Raw genomic sequence first — 22,762 nt, 5'->3', positions numbered from 1 at the left:
ACACGCAAGAGGCACATCCGAGAGCACCTTGTCTCTACACGTGCTTTATAAGCCCGGGAGGCAGGGAGAGAGAGAGCAAAGAAGGAAACATAAATACATTTTTTTAGATTTCAAAGGACAAGATGGTTTTTTTTTTCTTTTACGTTTTTATATGTGGATAAAAATCTTCCAATTTCTCTCCAGTGAGAAATTTTGAAACTGATAACTAGGACAAAGGCTGTATACAGAAAAGCCGATCTGGAATTTCATATACTGTGCTGGGAGTCGACATTTAAAATTCATTAACAGGGCAGCACATAGACACTTCTCCATTTCTTCTAAATGTTATTTCCAATCACAGCAGGCATAGAAAACAGTTCGTCTTCAGCTAGATTGTGAATTTTTATGTAATGAGATGCTGTGGAAAACAAAAATAATATGCATGCACAGATAAATATTTGAGGGGTGCCTGAGTATTTTGATAAATAATATCTGCTCCACACATGTTCTTCCTTCCTTGATGGTCTGTAAACCCCTGCAGAAAGTCTTCCACTCAATCTGTCTTCATGTTCCATTGACTCCTCATCCTTACTGGGCTTGTCTCACTCCATACTGCTATCCTGACACTTTTTATTCTTATGCCATCAGTCCTACTGCTTTTGTTCCAGCCAACACTATGGTCTCCTCTTATTTAGTTTTCCCCCTCCGGCCATAGGCCTTCTTCTACAAGGTGGTTATACGTGGGAAGCTTGTTTCTCTTTTGATCCCCATACTGAACTGCTGCTAATGTGGGGGACCCGGGAGGTGCCAGTGATGGTGAGTGGAGGATGGCCACCAATGGGATCCTGAGGATGGAAGAGAAATTGCCTCTGGCACCTTGGAAGCCAGACTGGCAAGAGAAAGAAGTATCTGTTCCCTGGTGATAGTCTTTGAGCAGCTGAGTGAGACTTCCATTGGAATTTTCAATACATTGCAATCATTTCTAATAAGTTTTCTTTTTAATTATTTATCCAGTTTGAGCTGGGGTTTTCTTTTGCAACTTAAAGACTTTTTTTTAAAGTTTATTTATTTTGAGTGAGAGAGAGAAAGAGAGAGCAAGCAAGCAGGGAAGCAGCAGAGAGAGAGAGGGAGAGAGAATCCCAAGCAGGCCCCATGCTGTCAGCACAGAGCCTGATGTGGGGCTTGCTCCCACGAACTGCCAGGTCATGACCTGAGCTGAAATCAGGAGTCAGATGCTTAACTGACTGAGCCGCCCAGGCTCCCCTTGCAGCTTAAAGACTTCTAAACTGAGAGTCATATCAACTTCTTTCTCGCCTATCAATCCACAAAGCCACTTTCATCCAAACCCCGCAATTCAATCTCTCTTTACAACATAAACTTTTCCACATAAAGTGAAATTAAAACCTGACTTCCTGCAAATATGATTGAATTTTTTTAATATTAAATATAAAAATAACAATGATAATACCAACAATAGTGGCTAATATTTAATGAGTGCCTATTAAATATCAGTGATCTGTTAAGTCAGTGGTGCTCAAATTTTGCTACAAATCTGCTTTTCAAAAGCCCTGATATCCACACTACAACACCCGTTAGAATCTTGTAGCACCAGAATCTTTGGGATTAGGAAACAGAAATTACCATTTTTTAAAGCTTTTGAGGTGATTCCACAGGCAGTCAAATTTGAGAACTCCTCTGCTAAAGATTTCCTAAGGAATTATTTAATTTAGCCATTATAGTAATGATACGAAGTGCCCATTCATTATTATCTTAGTTACTATTATTGTTGTTGTTATCATTATCATCATGTAGCCAATGAGGAAGCCTGAGTCTCAGGAAGGTCACAAAACAGAACCCAGGTTTTAAAATATTAAAGTAGACTGAAGTTCTTGAACACCAGCAAGGAACAGAGTGGAAAAATGCCAAGGACACAGATAATCCACAGAGAAAGCAATCTTAAGTGGGGGGGGGGGGGGGGGGGGGGGGGGGGAACAAAAGAAAACAAAACAAAACAGTAAAGGTCAGAGTATTCCGAGTATCCAAGTCTGTCCTTAAGAGAAATATTTTAGGACCTAATAGTGGTTTATCAGCTGAGCATAGCACAGACCCTAGTTCTATTCATTTATCCTCATTCAATAGACACGTATCCAACCGCGTCCATAAATGAAACACTGAACTGATCAGCAGGCTGAATGCTACAATAAAAGAGAGAGAGGGAAGCCAGAAAGAAACTCCAGGTGGCAGAGATGCCAACTCCACCTCTGATGCCTGCAGACAAAGGGGGCTCTACGGGAGTGTAGGCAGCAGTAGTCTTTATCATCAATATTGATCATCAAATTTCAAGTTAGGCCAATGAACTAGCATTTAAAGGCAAACTTTATAACTCTGTTATCAATGCAGTTCTTGGAACTAACAGGCTTACCTGAAACATGGCTGGAATGTTTTGGGGGGAAAGAAGAAGAAAGAACTTCTTTCCTACACTAAACATTAAACAATTCTGAATCATCAAGGAAGCATTAATAATGATAAGCTTGCTACAAAATTAAAAGACCAAACTACTAAAATTTGATTATATTATGAAGAGAGCAACACAACTAATAGACTATTTGCACATGAAAACAGATCTAGAAACCTTCTTGAAAATAATTCAGATTTTTCTGTCTTTTCATTTTTCACATTTTCCTATAGATCAGCTTAACTCCTACAGCAGTAAAACCAGTATTTGGGTGTTCATTCCATGGCAGAATTTGCCAGCAAATATTGCACTGTTATGTATCTGAAGAATGATCCTTCCAGGTGATTTTTTTTTCTTTCTGTTTCTCCACAGCAACAGATAATTTTTGATGTCAAAGAAAGTATTTTGACTTTTAAAGAATAAAACAAAAGTTGCAGGCAGATACTCAAATAGAAAATCGCTAGTTTTATATCAATTTTGGTAAGAGGTAAGAGTTCCTGAATGGCACCTGTACTTCCTTATTTGACAATATTATCTTTGCTAGAAAGGAAGTATTTAACGTACTAAAATTTGAATACAATAAAGAGTAGTTTCCCACTGTACAGGCAAGTCAATGCAGTTTGTTACTATACTCAACCGGAATCTAAGTTTAAAAAAATTTGTATATTCTTTACTCAGCATTTGTTAAATAATCTTCAAAAAAAAAAAAAGGAAATAAAATCACAAACACTGCTTTGAGTATTTCTTCAGTAAGGTTTTCAGACAAAAACAAATTGACAGGCCACACAACTGATCCCAAACTTCCCCGGGTCTTCACTAGTAACATTTATAGAAGGACTTCACACCCTTTGGCTTTTTGGATGAAGTGATATTACTTATAAAGTATTTGAATTACAGTCTTATTCATCATGTCTAAGAGTTAGTTCATGTATGCATATGAGGCTCCAGGAAGTTTCCAAGTAACTTCAAGAACATTTTAACTATTTAGAATTACCCAGAAACTTTGGCCTCATTATATATTTTTCAAGCAACACGAAAATTAGAGGACAGAAAGCGAGTCTCCGTGTCCAACTGCCTATATTTTTACTCACTGTTGCCTTCTTTGAACAAAAGTGGAAATGTTTAGGGCATACAGGCTTCTGGAAGGACTGGCTGTTTTATTGTGTTTTACAACATCTACAACAGAGAAACTTTTAACTGGGGCAATTAATTGATACCATGACACGGCCAAATCCTCAAAGCAGCATCTGGCGGGTGCACAACACTCCACTTCTTACCTTGGGAGCTTTGGCATGTTTCCCACATCTGGCATCCTTGACAAGGCTGAGATCTAACAGCTCCGTCTCCTGGAAGGCAAAAATGTGAAATTGTTAAGCATCCCCACAGATCTCCTTTCATTATTTTATATCATTGTCATCTCTTTAAAAAAAATCATGTTATCTTGAGACCTGCCTGAAGATTTCTCTGCAGTTAGGATATTTTTTCTTTCACATTCTTTATCAATCGAATTGGAGTGGAAACAACAAGATAGCTAACCACTAACTGCTCAATTTAATATATATGCTGAGACATTTTGAAAGTATAATGGGCATGGTCAGGGTCCCCGGTCTATACTATGAGCTGTCCCCTAAATCATCATGAACCATGCCTTCCTGCCCCGTGGTCAAAAAATAATCCTGAGAGTCAGTCTGAGTGTGAGGACATGTGAGTGGCATGGGAGATGGGGATAGGGGGTGGTGGAAAGAGATGTTCCCATCAGTTCACCTTGCCAAGGGAAAGAGATGAATCTGCCTCACCTACCTGCCCCCTCTCCAGCCTTTAGCACTCATATCTTATGCCTTGATCTTTTCATTTATTCATTATATATTACTGAACACCCATAATATGCAAGTTACTCTAGGATACAAGATACATAAAATGTGATAGCTCCTCTGGATGGACTTGCTGTCAAACAGGGGAGTAAAGAAATGTATATGCATAAGACAAGGGAGGGTGTGTTAATGCCAACTATAAAGTTAACTGCTATGGGAGTCAACAGAGAAAAGAAAGTTTTTCCCCCAGGGCTCAGAAAAAGTCCATGAAGGAGTCACTGAGCATGGAGAAAAGGAGTTGGAAGGCATAACACTGGAAAATATCTAGACAAGAAAGGACCAGAGGTTTGGACAGAACCTTGAGGTATGGATGCTTAGAAATGCTTAGAGATGGAGAACACTGCAGGGGAAAAGGGTAGGGAGGCAGAAGGGGATAGAGAGGCACCCGGGAAGAAGGAACAGCACAGGGAAAATGTAATGGCAGCGTGGGAGGGGATTTTCACAGGTAACATTCAGAGTTCCATTACTGGGGCCTAGAACGTATGAAGAAAAGTCATGGGAGATGATACCAGAAAGGGATATGGGCAAAAGGATGGAAACCCTGAGAGTCCAGCTAAGGACACTGAGCCATGAGTGTTGTGACAATGCACATCGCCAAGTTAACAGGAGACTCTACGCTGGCGAGATGGAGCTGCATTGCAATGAACAGTCATGCATCTGACTCATGCTGACAATGAGACAGCTGGACGCAGGCCTCTAATCCCCTTCTTCTTACAGGAGGCACTGCAGCATCATTCTGCTGCTCAGAACCTCTAAACACGAGTGGGTGTAATTTCTTATGGGCCCTAATATCCCCAAGTACTTGTAGTTGGGGTTCCCAGACAATTCCTTCAAATAGCTGCCACCAGTTCCAAATGTTCCATGTAAAAGGGTCTCATTATTTTCCTGCACTTGAGGTTGATTTCATGATTGCAGTCACAGGGGTGGGGGTGGAGTCTGTCCACTGGCATGAAAGACCACACAGCAGGTCCAACAGAACACGTGGCTCCAGCGCACTTATATGTGAAGCCCAAGCTTCACAGCTTGTTCTTGTGAACAAGAAACAGGGCCTTCTTTTCTTTTGCTCACCCTGGACTTATAAGTTTGCTTGTCCCCATTTTAGTGGATCCCTTAACCCATTCCTTGCCAGGTGTGACTGTTGGAAATCCTCCCAAACCCTGGGGTGTGAGGAGAGCAACCCAGCAAAGATCTTGCAGGATAGAAGATCTGGTACTACAATTCCTCTAAGGCTGTACCGTCCGCAATAGTGAAGGTCACCTTATCAGTGTTAGAAAAGAATGGTATCAATGCTGGACTCAATGATTCACTTAGGCAAATGCATAAGGAAGTCCTCAGACTCGAGGCGATGGAACAGCTGGTCTGGGTCTGTTACCTCCACAGCAAGACAACCAAAACCCGTGCTGGAAGGAGAGAAGCAGGAAGAGCACTAAGCTTGAAGAAGCTTCAACCAGAAGACCAGAACCAAGTGGACATTTGAGAGACAGGAGATCAAATGAAGGTAGAGGTAACTGGAAGAAAGATGAAAGCCATAACATGGAGGTAGAATTGTCTACAGGGAAGAGAGGAGTCATAAACAGCCCTAGGGTTTCCATATTCCCCATTGGGACTTGGAAGTTTGGGCAAAATGATAATGAATTTTGGAGATGTTGGTGTGAGGGGTTCATCCAAGTAGAAATGCCAGTCATTAGTTCAATGGTGCATTATTTGTCAAATGCTGCTATGTGGCAGGTACCGGCTTGGTACTGAGGAACGACACCAACAATGCAGAAAACAGCTGTTTTGATCAGCTCATGCACAAAACCACTTACTATACTTTAAAGGAGACATTTCAAAGTACACTGAGACATGGGCTACAAAGGACTATGGCATCTTTTCAGCTAATACACGAGGGCGAGAAACAGTTTGCCAGCCTTATAATTCTGTGTTCTGGTCGGGAAGGAGGGTTAGAGGAAGAGGAAACAGTAGGTGCAAATGCACAGAGGCAGGAATTGTGTGCAGAAAACTACAAGCCATGGGAGATACACAGCAGGGATGCATGGACAGTTATCACAAACGCTTGGGACTTGGTAGTTATTACATGTGTGTCCTCTTTAAAATTATCCATAAAATGCTGACATTTATGTTTGTCACACTTTTCCATATATGTTACATGATGTTTTCCGTATATGCAGAATAAAATCATACACACATACATAACACATTTACCTCATCTTATATCATGGTTTTCTATCGAAGGAAATTCCTTCCAGTTGAGCAAACAAAGCCTTAAACTCTAATTGTTTATACACACAAAACCCAAAGTGACTTCACAAAGAACTAGATCTTAGCAGGAGTCATTATATAGACTTTTATATTACAGATAATGAACACTGTTTTCTACTCTCAGCTCAAGAGGAAATGTTCATTCCCCAAGTCACAGAGGGGTACTTAACGCTAGCTGCCCTGGGGATTCATTCCGATACCACAGCGTCTAAGAAATTTCTCTCGCCTGTGTGTAAAATTGTGTGTGTAGGAAAACCACCGCAGGGCACCATCAACGTGGGTAATGTGGCATGGGAAAGACCCAGGTGGAAAAGCTGTCCAATGGACTCATTCGAGTAGAAAGCGATGATTAAAATAGTGTCTCCCACTTCTATTAACACGCAACAGCTACCCCCTGGGGTTTAACTACATTCTATTCTCGCTTCCACTAAAAAGAAAATGAGGAACCCAATGCACAGGACCACAATATGTTGCTTATGTCATTAAAACTTTTTCTAGGTTAATTTTCTCCAGTTAATAGTTTTAACAATTTACTCTCATTATTAGAAAGCAGTGAAATGGTCCCTTTCTCGGTTCATTTAAGAGATACTGATTTCCGGCTTTATGGAATTCACTATCTTTTACTCATTAAGAGAGGAAGGTCACATGATGTTTAAGTAGAAAACCTGAGTTTGAGGAAGGGCCCTAAAATTAACTGGCCATGTATCCAACCAATCATGGGACACATCAAGCGTCAACTGTATCATCTATAAAATGAGTATGATAACACTTTCTATACCCATGGCTCTCAAAGCTTAGCTTGCATGACAGTCATCTGGAAAACTTGTTAAAACAGACTGGCTGGGTGCCATCCATCAGTTTCTGGATCAGCCGGACTGGGATAGACCTGAGAATCTGCATCTCTAATAAGTTCTCAGGTGATGTGGATGCTGTTGGTCCATAGACCACACCAGTGCTTGTCAAAGCACTGATATATACTCATTCATGGGGTTGTTATTATAAGGCTTTTTAGATGAACATGATTGATAAAATTATACATTACTTATATGTTATAATATGTTGTATGAAGAATCGACATCTGTCATTTCTTTATACAGATAAGTGTGAAATAAAAATATTTTACCTCCTGAGTGCAAAGGTGTGCCTTGTGGTGAATCTAGGCTTCAATTTAATTGAAGAAAAACTACTGAATGACAAATGGCATCAACACCTACTCTAATAAGGGTTCTTAGCATTAAATTTCACCCTATAAAAGCAAATGTCTCTGTTCAAAAATTCAAGCAATCACTGAAATTGCTCTATGTTTGCTGAAAATGCTATGCTATATAACCTTTGCTTTATACTTAATAACATTAAAGATATCTTTAGAAAAGCAAAAGAAGGAAATTGGTTCTCTTTCACCTCTAAGCCCATCCAACAATGAAAAGAGGATTGGGGTGCCCTACCTTGGCCAGTAAAGGAAGGATGGACTAGTAGACCCGCTTTATTTCCAAGGCATACAGTGGCCCCCTACAGAGCTTGGAGACCACACTCCTAGGACCCCCCATCCCCATATATCCACTAAAGTGTTGACAGATGTACCTTCTCCCTTTGTCAGTACAGATGAAAGTGAATTAACAGTAATCAAGTACTTATTTTTGATATTTTGAATGAGTGATGAGAAACGCTAAGGGAAGACCAAATTATCTCTGATGTTTACTATTCAGCAGAAAGATTTCAATCCATCAGCCATGAACCCACTGTGAGGTAGATGAGCCATGAAATGCACTGCAAACTCAGGAAAGAATACAGTTTAAAAACCAACTCTTTTCCGGAATACCAATTTCTGTGCATTGTCACCAAATTCCATTAGTCACCCGATATAATAACGTACTTGAAGTTCACACAATATATAATCAGAGCAGCAATTACAGTCACAAACATTTCACAGAGAAGATATTAATGGCTGGGCATGTGGGGAGGGTGATTATGGATACCTCCACATGTGGTATATTCATTAAGTTCAACTTCGATCTACCAAAAGTAGAAGACATTAATATGTTTTATTGACTGTCAAACCTCCCTAAAATGCCCAATGTTAAAGAAAAAAAACTATTTTGGAATCCTTTAATGAAGGGTTTTAATTTAAAGAGAAGCAGATGAAGCAGACTCAATTCTTTGTTCCTTTACTTTATTCCACTTCTGAGGGAGTAAAAATCTGTGTAGTGTACCTCTCAGTAAAAAAAAAAATCCCCGCACTCTCTCCCACTCTCTTATTTCCTTTGTTCTCTAGCCTTCATTTTTGTCTTTTTTCCCCAAAGTCTGTATTGGATCCTCAGTGTATGAAACACCGATGGAAATGAGGTGCACAGGTTATCAAAACCAACCACAGCAGAGAAAAGAGAAAGATGATACAACTGGGTTTCTTTATTGAAACCAAGCTAGGTTTAAAATGGTGAAAATGCCATAAAACTAGGGAGCAGAAAACTTGGAATTATCATTTGTAATCTGTGCATTATTAAGCCCCTTACTACAGATGTTTGTGCCTTGTATCTTTGTCTGTCAAACAGAGAAGCAGATGCCAGCAACACCTTCTTCATCGGGCTGCTATTAAATAAAGTGAAGTATTAAGCTAAGATCTCCACTTAACAGGAAAGAACTATTGTGTACATATAACATCTTATGCTTGCAACATTTCCCATTCTGGGTGAAAGAGAAAAGATGCTAGTAGAAAAGGCTAAAATGGATAGGTAACGCATCTAGAAGAAAAACACAGAATGCAAATAAACAAAAGAATAGTATCTGAAAATCTAAAACCCCAGAGATATTTTATAAAACCTTGAAACCAAAATAAGAAAGACCACTTCTAGAGAAAACCAATTTTCACATTTGTGGTTCACAGTTAAATGCAAAATTAGATTAACATTTGAAATGGAGAAGAAACAATGACATAGTTCATGGGTTATGGGTTGTATTGTAATTATTGACATAGTCTGAGCCAATAAAATAAAAACTGAAAAATTACAGTGATTCAATGAGAGGTTCCTATCACTAAAGGAGGCAAAGTCAAAGTAATATACTAATAATAGCAATAGTAACCATGACTATTAACAATGGACAACCAACAATATGCCAAGAATTGTAAGAGATAATATTGGCATACATTATCTCATCAGGCTCTGCAACACCACTGTGACATGAGTATGACAGCTTCCATTGTGCAAACGAGAGAACTGATGGAAAAGTTGAGTGACAACTGTTGTTCGGTTCTACAATGGCATCACAAATCTCAGCGTCTTGCCTACCTGATGTAAGCAGAACTCCTAGGTGGCCACCATGATTCCTGTGCCCTGATCCAGGCCTTTGTCCAATCTTCACCCTTTGAATGTGGTCAGCACCCAAGACTTGCTTTCAGCCAACAGAATATGGCACAGGTGAGAGGCTATCATTCCCATGATGATGTTACTTTATATGGCAAATGTGAAGATTTTGCAAGTATAATTAAAGTCTTCAATCAAGTGCCTTAAACTTAACCAAAGGGAGGTATCCTGGGTGAGTCTCTCCAAAGAGGATTTAGGAGTGAGAGACCTGAAGCTGCAGAGATGATCACCTGTTTCCTGTGTTGTGTGTTGTCTAAGAATTAAAGGGCAGAGTCTGAACAGAATTGTGTCAACAACCTGAATGAGCTTGGAAGAACTCCAGCTCCAGATGAGAACACAGCCCAGTAGACGCCTTTAATGCAGCCTGTAAGACTCCAAGTAGGTGAGACCCTGAACTACTAAAACTGTAAAATAAAAAATGGTTGTTGTTTCAAGCCACTAAGTTTCCAGTAATGTGTTTTGCAGCTGTAGATAACAAATATGCTGCCCCCATTGTTTCCATATTTTAATGCACTTAATTAAAAAGGGATGTAAATGAATTCACATACCTTGGCACTCCACCCAGCATAAAAATGATTGCAATACTGTCATCATTTTTGAATATGACCTACAGGAAACAATTACTCTAATGGAATCACAGACTTATGGTGCTGGGACAGATTGCAGATTAGGAAACTGAGACCAAAAGAAAACATATCAATTACCCCATATCACTGAGACTGAGTAAAGAATGGAAAAAGAATCCCCATTCTCCCAGACCTATTTTTTTCTTCTAAAGAATTATTTTTCAATATTGACAAAGTAGCAGGAATATTAACTGAGTGATCCAATTTTAAAAAGAACACAGTTTTGTTCATGTACAAGGAAAAAAATATTATGATACATAGAATATGGCACTAATTTTAACAGGCCGTGTCCCCACGAGGCAGCGTGAAATTTATTGGCAAATATCTAATTTTTTCTGTGGAAAACCAAAAACATAGTTTAGCCCCTAGTTATGAAAGAGCCAAATTTCCTTCTTACTTCCTTCTCTAGCTCCCTGAGAAACTTCTATATATTCATGTAATAATAAAAATTGTTTAAGTTAAAGCTGTTGTAAGCCAACATAAAATTATATCCATAGCACCAAAGCTTTATTAGGACATAAAATTAATAAAACAATTCCAACAGCATTTATGTCTATAACTGGATGCATATATAACCTAATGCATCAATGGACTAGGCAGGTCAGGGGAGGGAGGTCGCGGATGGGGTGGAGCAGGGACAGAAATGCCATACATGATTCCAAGGTTCTAGAGCATTAGTATCTTCTCGCAACTGTTTAAAATGATGAATGAAAACGGGTATAATTTAAAACAATACTAATTGGCTTTATTTTAACTTTACATCACTGACACTATTTAAAAAAAAAAACAAACAGAAAAACCTCTACATAATCACTGTGGAAACCTGTATATGCTCTAAAGTTGAATAAAATCAGGAACATACTGGATGCTTATAACCAATATATTTTATTTTCCTATGTCTAATTTATTAACAGGCATGGAGGGATTCACCACATTCTTACAGAGAAGTATGGTATCGCATTTGTTACGGACTGAAAATTTTTTTTTTTTTTTAATTTTTTTTTCAACGTTTTTTATTTATTTTTGGGACAGAGAGAGACAGAGCATGAACAGGGGAGGGGCAGAGAGAGAGGGAGACACAGAATCGGAAACAGGCTCCAGGCTCCGAGCCATCAGCCCAGAGCCCGACGCGGGGCTCGAACTCACGGACCGCGAGATCGTGACCTGGCTGAAGTCAGACGCTTAACCGACTGCGCCACCCAGGCGCCCCTGAAAATATTTTTTTTAATTATGACAACAGTGATAAAGATTGCATTGTCACAGTTTTCTATTATGCCTGTGCTCAACAAAAGTCCTCATTTCAGGCCAATAAGATTAATTAGAAAGAATATCCATCACTTGGCAAATAGTTTCATAAATGCTTAAAACTCTCTTTGTGGATATTTTGTGGGAGCCTACAATCTGATCTCCATAAAAAGTCACTTGCAATGAAATATGGAAGTGATATACATTAATCAGGCACATAAGCTGTTTCCACTTGAAAAGTCCAGATGATGTACATGTAGCCAGCTTTTCCCTTTAAATCGTCTAAAATGTTATCTCTGGTCTACACCTATTTCACTATGGATAAACAGCCACCTAAGCTTTTTTATCTGGTAGTGCAAGCTACTTTAGTCCTTTAACCTTACCTTAATGTAATATTTGAGCATAGCACCTATCTGCTTATATGAATTAAATTCTTTCATTTCCCTAACTCCGTGGTTCTTAAAGTGTGGTCCCTGGAATACTATCAGCACCAATAACACCTTGGAATATGTGAAAAACACAAATTCTCAGGTTCCACCATAGACTAGCTGAATCAGAACCTCTGAGGTGGAGCCCAGAATCTATACTTTAATTAAGCTTTGGGGTGATTCAGATGCAAAGTGGAATTTGAGAACTGTGTCCTAGATATTAAATGAAGACAGCAACTGCCCATAGAAAAGACAAATTAACCAGGGCTACAGCTTATTGTAGGACAGTCTGTAGGACACTGGACATGCTACCCAGATCCATTTAAAAAATAACTGCCTCGGAGTCATATAAGCAATTACAGATCTGATAATATAACTGAAAAAAGTCTTCTTCGGACTAGTGTCTTCAGTAGTACCATCAATATCACTATAGACTGAAGCAGTGATTTCACTTTGGACCCTAGAGACTAGAAAAGTCAAGGGGAGGACCTAAACATGCTTGGCCTATTTCCAGATGTGTTGATTCAACCCTATACATGACACATCTGGGCTGACAACTGAAATATCCTTTTTCTTTTTTTTTTTTAATGTTTATTTATTATTTTTGAGAGAGTACAAGCCAGGGAGGGGCAGAGAGAACAGGACAGAGTATCTGAAGTGGGCCTGGACTGATAGCAGAAAGCCTGATGCAGGGCTTGAACTCACCATCCGTCAGATCATGACCTAAGCCAAAGTCAGACGCTCAATTGACTGAGCCACCCAGGTGCCCCACGCCCCACATTTTCTCTTTTTTTTTTTTGAAGAAAAATTTTTTTAATGTTTATTTATTTTTGAGAGAGAGAGATAAGACAGAGTATGAGTGGGGGAGGGACACAGAGAGAAGGAGACACAGAATCTGAAGCAGGCTCCAGACTCTGAGCTGTCAGCACAGAGCCCTACACAGGTTCAAACTCACGAGAGTCTTTTCTCTTTAATCACATTCTCATGGCATGCCTAGTGACCTCCAAATTTTCTTAAGTATGTGAAAATGGTATTTATTCTTGCCTTCCCTGGTAGCCACTTTGTAAATTCCATGCAGATAGACTCATTTTTCTCCTTCAGCTATTTATTCCAACATATATCACATATTTTTCTGCCTTAAGGTATGTGTTTTATCCTGCCAGGCTCCTCCCCATGTACTAGCAACTAAAATATTTTTTTAAGGCTTAATAGAAATTTACTGCTTCATCAAGGACATTCTAAGGCTTAAAAAAAACCAAAAAACTATGATTCATGGAAATTAAACAGAACACTCTTGAAAAATGAATGGATCAAAGAAAAAAAATCAAAGGGAAATTAGAAACTATCTTGAGATAAACAAAGATGAAAACAAAATATACCAGAACTTATGGGATGCAACAAAAGCAGCAACCACAGGATTTTGATGACCTTTTAATCTCACAGGACATCCTGAATATAAGGAGTTAATCTACCTTCCAAAATGAGATTTTAAGTTGACATATATTTTTTAAGTTGACATATATTAAGTTGACAATATTTTAAGTTGACAGGTATGCAATAATATGGCACTTATTTTTTTCTTTTCAAAGAAGACTTGCTTTTTCAGATCACTTGTGGTTTTCTGGTAAGACAAAGAAATCCAACTGAGATTTTTCCCCATGCTAATTAATAGGGATAAGGCCTGGATATGTCTAATGGGGAGTGTTTTCCCCAGAAGAACATTCACTGAGTTGATCAACAAATCATCCTCAATGTCCTGCCTATGTGCTGTAAATTCATCAGAAGTAAACTCCTTTTCTTTCAACTGTTGATCAATCTCAACACTAATGCAAGTACACAAAAGAGGCTAGCTCTTCATATCAAGAACTATAAACGATTGAATAAGCTCACTAAATCCAGGCTCATTTTCCAGTTACTCAGAAAATTTTCATAAAGCTCCTCTAGAAAGTCTGATGCCCACCTGGATCATTGCTGGTCCCCTTTACCAGTTAAATACACCCCCCCACCCCAGTGTTTGCACACTTCTTTCCTAACAGTTGACAGCTATAGCCTTTGATTACCTTTGGCCTAGTAGAGCCACTAACCCAGATGCAGAGACAGCAGGAACTGTCCTGGGAGACTATTTCCCCTCAGAGAGCTCCTATCCCATGACAACCAGGTACAGAAGCATAAAAGCCCAGCAATCTTGCCTTTGGGCAGAGCAAACCCCCAGGTTGAGGTGGGGACTTCAATTCAAAGCTCACCATTGGTTGGCTTCTTCCTCTTAACTCTCCTTTCCTCCATTCTCTGATGGCTTCTCTAGGAGCCCTTGCTTAATAAATCTCTTGCAAACAACCACTTACATTTGGGTCTGTTTGGAGAATATGACCCAAGACAGCTATCATTTACAAATAATCAACTTAGAAAACAACGTTAAACTTAAAAATATTCTGAATCATGGTTTTTAAAAAAATCACATTTTTATGTTAATCCTTCTCTTCAGCTTTTGATAGATTTTTGTATATTTCTGGAATTCTCAAATTTTCTGTAAAAATAATCACAATCATTATAAATCCACTAAACAAGCATTCCTTCAGAGAGTTCTCAGTCACTGTATGCTGTATTTTATCTTGTATTATTCTTAATCAGATTTTAAAATACTTTGTTTCCTGGGAAATGGACATATGAGTATATATCATCTAATCTGATGTGTAAATAGTTTTCTCAAAGGTTCTGCCACACCACATCATAATTAAGAGTCAGTGCCTGATTCTAAAGGAGAAATATTTCTTCCCTGAAAAAAAAAAAAGTAAAACTATAAAAAGCATCAGCTTACCTAATTCCCAAACCAGAGTTCATTTTTGTCATATTCAGAGCTAAAAAGAAGTATGTTCTTATCCACTATATTTTAGGTCACTTTCCTTTTGGTAAAGATTTATTCCAGTTTCAACCACCTACTACTCGAGCTTTTTTTTTTTTTTAATCAGAAACACACAAATTTTACTCTAAAGATGAATAAAAAAGATTCATTTCATAATTCCATCAAAACTTTACTGAAAAATGAATGAAGATGACTTTTCACAAAGCTTTCATATAGACAGCATTACTTTTCTAGGTATTCTCACAAACAGTATTAATTTAGAATTACCACCTCTCTGTGAATGGAGAGGGAGTAAGTGAAACACAATCAGAGTTGGACTCAGAGTGGGATGAGGTCAGATTTGAAAGACAACACATGGGAAGACTGTGAAACTGAAGAGTTACAGTCCTTGAGAGGAGAGAGCTGTAGGAAGAAGGGAAAGAAAAGACCTGGTAATCATTAAGAGATCAAGCTAATATTTACTGCAAGGCAAAAGTTCAAGGACAAGTGACTACAGAAGACTTACCCACCAGGAATTTTGGGCTAACTCAGAGTTGGCCCAGATGTAGAAGAGAGAGATGAAATTGGGAGTTAAAATTGTCCATACACAAATAAGACTTCAGTTGCTAATGTGGAAAGGAGGAAATTTTTATGATCTTTCTATGAGTTCATTAAAAAGTGAAATGTTTTACAAGAGAGTGAAAGATTTTGTTACCAGAGTAAGATCTGGACAGATCTGGGAGGTGGGCAGTGGGCTACTTGTCAAGAGGAAGTTTGAGCAAATGATCTTTTTGGAGTTCTTGAGCTTAGAGCCAAAAAGGGAACAAAGGAGCAATATAGCTATACGTTTCACATTTGTACTACATAACAATGAGAAGGAAAATATCGTGTAAAAACTCTTTTACAAGGCCTTATGTTTACTCCAATTTCAGTTTCAGAACAGTAGGCAGGAACAAAGCAAAGAAAGACAACTAATAAAAGACATTTATCTCCTTCCAATACATCTTGGTCTTGACTTTCACAAGAAATTCCCTAAGGGAACCAACCATTTACTACCTTTATTAAAAAGGTTGCAAGGTGGCAACACAGTGAAGCTTATTTCTATCAATTGGTGAGAAATATAGAATCTCTCAAAAATTCAATGACAGGAAATTTGAAATGAGAATAAACAAAGATGGAGTTAAGGAAAGAGAATGCTAGTACAAGTGACAGAGAGACCAATGTATAAGTTGAATTAAACTGCAGCCTGGAAAAAAAATAAATGAATTAAGTAGGTTCTTAGCTAATGTGAACAAATAAGGCAAAAGCATTTAAAATATTTTTTTCTGTAATAGTCTATAGTTTTCTGATATATGTCAAAAGATATTCCTGGAAAGAAAGCTCAGAAGGAAGGAAGGAAGGAAGGAAGGAGGAAAGGAGGAAAGGAAGGAAAGAAGAAAGAGGACAGGAGCAAGGAGGCTAAAGAGGAACAAAGGGGCATGCCATCTCTCCTAGCTAGTGAGATTATGGCACTAGAGTACACGGAAAGCCAATACACTGGGAACATCTCCTAAATTGGCCATTCCTATAGGGAGTCAGGGCAGGAAGGAGGGACACAATAGTGTAAATGGGGAAGAAGGGAAAGAAACAGAAGGGCCCCATCTGCTCCTTGATGATGATGGCAGTTGTAAAGAGATGATTCCTTGAAAAACTGAGGGCACTGACCTTGAGTTTCTATACATGCTTACACATGAACTTCACCTATTCAAAGGCAGAAGAATACTCTGAAAACACACAGAAGCCATAGAATGGTGCCAAGAAAGACAACCACAAAAGTCAGTCTTTGGATAACTTTTCTGAAATATTAACTTGGACAATAAAATAGGGAGCAGTTGAAGAGTGGAATTGCTCTAAAAGAAAATTGTCTTTGGCAAAATGCTGGGGAGAATTTCTTTGTATCCTCTTCTTCCTTCAAATCAAGACATTCTCATGTTTAATGCCTCCTTTGTAAATAGGGTTAAGAAAAAAAATAATTGTACTAGACTTTTTCATCAAGGGCAAAATAGAAGAAATAATCATTAGCTTCCTTTGCTGCTTGATTACTACCTTCCTAGTGTGTGAGGGATCTCATTCCAGATCATCTCCTCAAAGAATCACATTATTGATCAACATCATTGTTCGTCTTTGGAAGTGGGTCCTATTTGCCAAGTCCATACTTTCAAAATGGAATCCACTGTAACTCTTGTCCCTTCATTCCACAATTTTTCATTTATGATAAATTAATTTATTCTCTAGAGTCTAGAACAACTGAATTTCATAATCTCCTGTGAAGCCTAAATTTTGACCAGGTTCACTATCCCTGGGTATATAATCTTTCTGAACAAATAACTCATGAGTCCTTAACATAAGTATTGAACATTCAAGGGACAGATCATTTTTACATTATTGCACATTATATTTCTTCTTCTTAGATAAAAATAAATAAATCTTCCTCAGAATTAGTTACTCTGTAAGAAAGTAAATACCCAGGACAAAATTCTTAAGTTTGTATAGCTCAAATCCTGGATTCATGTTTAGTGAAAATATTCCATATTGTAATTTTCTTGCTACTTTCCATAATGTGTGAGCAACTTATTCCCTATGCACCTTTGGCCTAATCCCTCCAATCACTCAAATAACCAATTTGTCTTCTTTTGGCACCATTATAAACACCTACTGTGTTTCACAACCTAGGTTATTTGGGTTTTCAATTTTGAGTCAGATGAATCACATTTGCTCTATGTGGGTCAGTCAAAATTAAGTACAGAAGTCTCCACGTACTAAAGTTGGTACTACTCTGCCTTATGATTATGGAATTAAATTAACTTGAGTCTTAAGCACTTTATGTCTTTCGGCATTATTATTTTTTTTTTTTTAGTACAAAAGCTGGGACACATTAAATAGTCCAACCTTTGAGAAATTGCGTGGATATGATACCTTTATCATTACCTTTTTTGGTATTACTTCATAGGAACATCAGTGGTTCTCAAAGAAGGGTTCCTGGAACAGCAGCAGCAGCATCACCTGGGAACTTGTTGGAAACACAAATTCCTGGGCCCCATCCCAGACTTACTCAATTGGAAACTAGAGGGGAACCCAGCAATGTCTGTTATAAAACACTCCAGGTGATTGTGATATACTCCGAAGTTTGAGTATCACTGCAATGGACACTTACAGATTGGAAACAGCATGTGGAAAGAAATTCCAGGCTTTCTGGTTCTTTTTTTAAATTTTATTTATTTTTTACTTTTTTAATCTTTTGAGAGACAGAGCATGAGCAGGTGGGGGAGAGGGGCAGATTAGGAGAGAGAGAAAGAGAGAAAGAAAGAGAGAGAGAGAGAGAGAGAGAGAGAGAGAGAGAGAGAGAAACCCAAGCAGGCTCCGTGCCCAGCATGGAGCCCAACTCGACTAGATCCCACAACCCTGGGATCATGACCTGAGCCGAAATCAAGAGTTAAACGCTCAGCTGACTGAGCCACCCAGGTGCCCCCAGGCTTTCTGCTTCTTAATAGTTCCCTTGCTTATAAACAGTCATATTTATATTAAAGCACTCAGAAAAGTTATATAATGTCATCTAAATAAAATATTTTATTTTTATGACTATCAGATGCTACTTTTTAAACAAAATATGTGAATTACTAAAAATTAAGAGGCTAGAGGAGAAAATAAGCAACGGTAGAGAGACTATATCAGTGCAAATACAAAGTAAAATATATTCCAGACACGTTTCCACTTTATCTCTTATCTATTCTGCAATTCTATTTTTTTACTGTTTATTTATTTTTGAGAGAGACAGAGACAGAGCACGAGCAGGGGAGGAGCAGAGAGAGAGGGAGATACAGAACTGAAGCAGACTCCAGGCTCCAAGCTGTCAGCACAGAGCCCACCACGGGGTTTGAACTCACGAACCGTGAGATCATGACCTGAGCCGAAGTCGGACGCTTAACCGACTGAGCCACCCAGGCGTCCCTCTGCAATTCTATTTTTAAAGTTAAGAAAAATAGAGTATTAAAAGGCTCTTTTGTTACATGAAAGATCATTTAAATCCTGTGACTGTATGTAGGTAGTGGTTTTCTTAATATTATTTTGGTAATACATAAGCATTCCCAAGTGCTTTAAAAACATTTTCTGATGGAATTATTATTAAACCATTGAAAAGGCACACAAACGTAAAGGGTTCATGTCACCAATTTACTTGGTGATGGCCAAAGAGGACTGTATTATAATGGTACCACTCTTTTCTTCACACAGGTGAGCGGGTTTGTGCAGGTCAGCATTAACAGGCGGTGCAGACCTTAAAGCAGAAGTGGCTAACTCCACCAACTTTTACACTTTGCCTTGCACAGTGTAGACAATTGCAGAAAATCACTGCCTAATCATGAACCACATTTCACAGCACCCCTTTCTTTTAAGGAGGGTCCTATGACTAATTCTCACAAATGGAAAGTAAATGGAAGAGATGAGGGTCATTTCCAAGTTGTTTTCTTTCCCATTTTTCTTCTATCTAGTGGTCAAGGAGACCCTAAGAGATATCAGAACCACTACATTGAACAGACCCTGAATTACCACATGAAAGAAAGCCATCTTCAGACCAGAAACACATTAACCAGACTCTTAAGTATGTGAAAAATACTTGTATTAAGCCATCAAAATTCTGGAGTTTATCTTTTATAGGAGTATACTCCAGTTAATATAGGGCTAATAAGGCCTTTTGTTTTAAAGGCCAAATTCCACTATCTCAGATCATAAAACATCACAGAACATTGTGATGGGTATTTTTATGTGTCAACTTGACCAGGCCACACTGTATCCAGATACTTGGCCAGACATTAATTTTGGGTATGTCTGTGGGGGTGCTTCTGGATGGAGATTAGCATTTGAATCATTAGGCTGAGGAAAGCAGATAGTTCTCCCCAATGTGGATGGTCATCAACCAACCCATTGAGAACCTGAATAAAACAAAAAGGCAGAGAAAGTAAGAATTCATACTCTGCCTGACTGTTTGACCTGCGAAAACAGTCTTCTGCTCGCAGATTAAGTCTTATGCCATCAGCTCCTCTGGTTCTCAGGCCTTTGGACTGGACAGGGCATTGTGGGATTTCTCAGCCTCCATAACCATGGGAGCCAATTTCTTGTAAGATAGATAAATAGATAGATAGAGAGAGAGAGAGAGAGAGAGAGAGAGAGAGGGAGATAGATAGATTATTTCTCTAGATAACCTTGAAACATACATGGAAAGCTAAAAAAAGATAAAAACTGTGAGAACTAATTTAATCTCCATTTTATACATGGTAAAACTGAAACCCCTAGATGACTGCGGACTCTGATATCTCAACATACCTGGCTTAACCCAGTTCTCTGATTTAGGCAGAATATAATTACAGTTACAGCAAGCATTCACTAGTATAAGTGTGTTGATTACTGTGGCTTTACAGTGAGTCTCAAAATCAGAAAATGGGAGTTCTCCAACTTTGTTCTTCCTTTTTAGTATTGTGTTAGCTGTTTTCAGTTCTTTTCATTTCCATATAATTTTTTTAAGTTTGTTGATTTTTTTTGAAGTTTTCTAGGATTTTAATTGGGACTGCACTGAAACTAGAGCTCACTTGAAAAGAACTGACATCTTTATCACATTGAACCTTTCCATCCATGAGCATAGAATGTCTCCCAATTTATTTCATTTTTTTATCAGAAAGATTATTATCAGATCTTTGACTTTGTTCATCAGTGTTTTATAGTTTTTTACTTGCAAGATCCTTGACATACTATGTTAAACTTAATCTTAAGCATTTCAAATTTTGGTATGATTTTGAATAGAGTTCTCTTTTTTTGGCAGAAAGAGAGAGGGTAATAGCAAGAGAACGAGTTGGGGAGGGGCAAAAGGAGAGAGAGAGAGACAGAGAGAGACAGAGATAGTATATTTTTTTAAATGTTTGTTTATTTCGAGAAAAAGAGTGCTGCGAGCAGGGGACTGGGGAGCAGCAGAGAGAAGGAGGGAGAATTCCCAGCAGGCTCCATGCTGTCACCATAGAGCCCGATGTGGGGCTTGAACCCACAAACTGTGAGATCATGACCTGAGTTGAAATCAAGAGTTGGACACTCAACCAACTGAGCCACTCAAGTGCCCCAATGGAGAGAGAATCTTAAGCAGACTCCACACCCAGTGCAGTGCTCAATACAGGACTTGATCTCAGGGCTATGAGATCATGACCTGAGCCAAAATCAAGAGTCCGGATTTTATGGTAGATACTTTAGGGTTTCCTACATAAAATATCTTCTCATCGTGAGTAAAGACAATTTTATTTCTGTTTCCTATGCTTCTTTTTGATTCTCTGATTCTCTTCCTCCTCAACTGGACCGTGTTTGGTACTTTTCCCACAGCCCGTTCCAACCTCCCTATTTTTTTCCTCAGTGTACTGATCTTCCACCTGGTCTTACCAAACCTCTTTGTCACATTTCTCCCTCTTCCTTAGCTCCTCTCGCTTCACCTTTTCAAATGCTCTAACTTTTCCAATTTCCACGAGCATTGCAGCCAGCAATAACAAAAGCGTGCTGCCGAGCTTTCCTCCTTTCCAGACATGGTCACCACACTGCAATCATTCCCTCATCTCTTTGACCACAGAACTGCAAGTGGATATAGACAAAGTAAGGATTCTTCATAGAAAAAAATGCAGACACTAACTGCATAGTTTTCCTAAAATTCCACCAGGGGAACTGTGTGGTCTCTCATGGCAGCTTATGCATTCCATTGAGACCGACTGAGAGAAATGAATGTTAGCAAAAGATCCTTTAACCAGAATTTTGACTTCAACTATGTCATATTGAGATAACCTAAAATTTTTTCATTTTGTTGACAATATATTCACTGTATCCCATTTCCCCTTCTTGTCACCTGTCTAATCTTTCCTTCTAATCTTCAAAACCTAATTCTCTGCCAAGACTCCCTAGTCTCTTTGAGCTGTGTCCTCTGAGCAGCTGAGGATTTCACTGTGTGTGCTAATCTTTTGCTCCTTGCTCCACTGGTTCTATTGTATTGAACTGCTACACAATGTAATGTTCTACATTGTTTTGCATGTGTGTATGTGTGTATATAAATGTATATGTGTGAATGTGTGCATGTGCGCACATTTTTTAATGTCTTGTTTTTTTAATTTTTTAAATGTTTATTTTATTTTTGAGACAGAGAGAGACAGAGTGCAAGTGGGGGAGGGGCAGAGAACGAGGGAGATACAGAATCTGAAGCAGGCTCCAGGCTCCAAGCCATCAGCACAGAGCCCAACGCAGGGCTCGAACTCACAAACCGTGAGATCACGACCTGAGACGAAGTCGGACGCTCAACCCACTGAGCCACCCAGGCGCCCCATTGTTTTTTCATTTTAAAGAAAATCACTCGAGGGCCAAAATTCCATTTCATGCTTCTTTGTAATTCATACACGTTCAAATACATTTGAGTGATTGATATCTGTTTTTAAGCCAAGATATTGCCCTAGTTTTAGCACAAACTGAGACAATAATATAACTTTCTAAGTAGTAATTAAATGTCTTTTAATCCTACTTTAATCATAGTGGATGTGTATCAGTTAAGTTTATGTTCAAGTAAAAGGGGATAAAAAGGCCAAAATAACAGTAGTTTATATAGGATAAAGACTCATATCTCTCCCCCTGGAAGGGTGCCTTGGTGAC

General features: G+C 38.6%; 1 protein-coding gene across 1 annotated transcript in view; it reads right to left on the bottom strand.

The window, feature by feature from the left end:
- PLCB1 (phospholipase C beta 1) overlaps positions 1 to 22,762 on the bottom strand; it is a 697,918-nt gene that overhangs the window by 460,338 nt on the left and 214,818 nt on the right. The window contains exon 3 of the mRNA XM_042931600.1: positions 3,712 to 3,780. Within this exon, the coding sequence (XP_042787534.1) occupies positions 3,712 to 3,780 (69 nt within the window). The remainder of the gene's footprint in view (positions 1 to 3,711; positions 3,781 to 22,762) is intronic.

This window comes from Panthera leo, chromosome A3 (genome assembly GCF_018350215.1).
Source record: "Panthera leo isolate Ple1 chromosome A3, P.leo_Ple1_pat1.1, whole genome shotgun sequence".
Taxonomy (NCBI): domain Eukaryota; kingdom Metazoa; phylum Chordata; class Mammalia; order Carnivora; family Felidae; genus Panthera; species Panthera leo.
The sequence above is the reverse complement of the archived record's forward strand: the minus strand, read 5'-3'. Positions and strand labels throughout refer to the sequence as shown.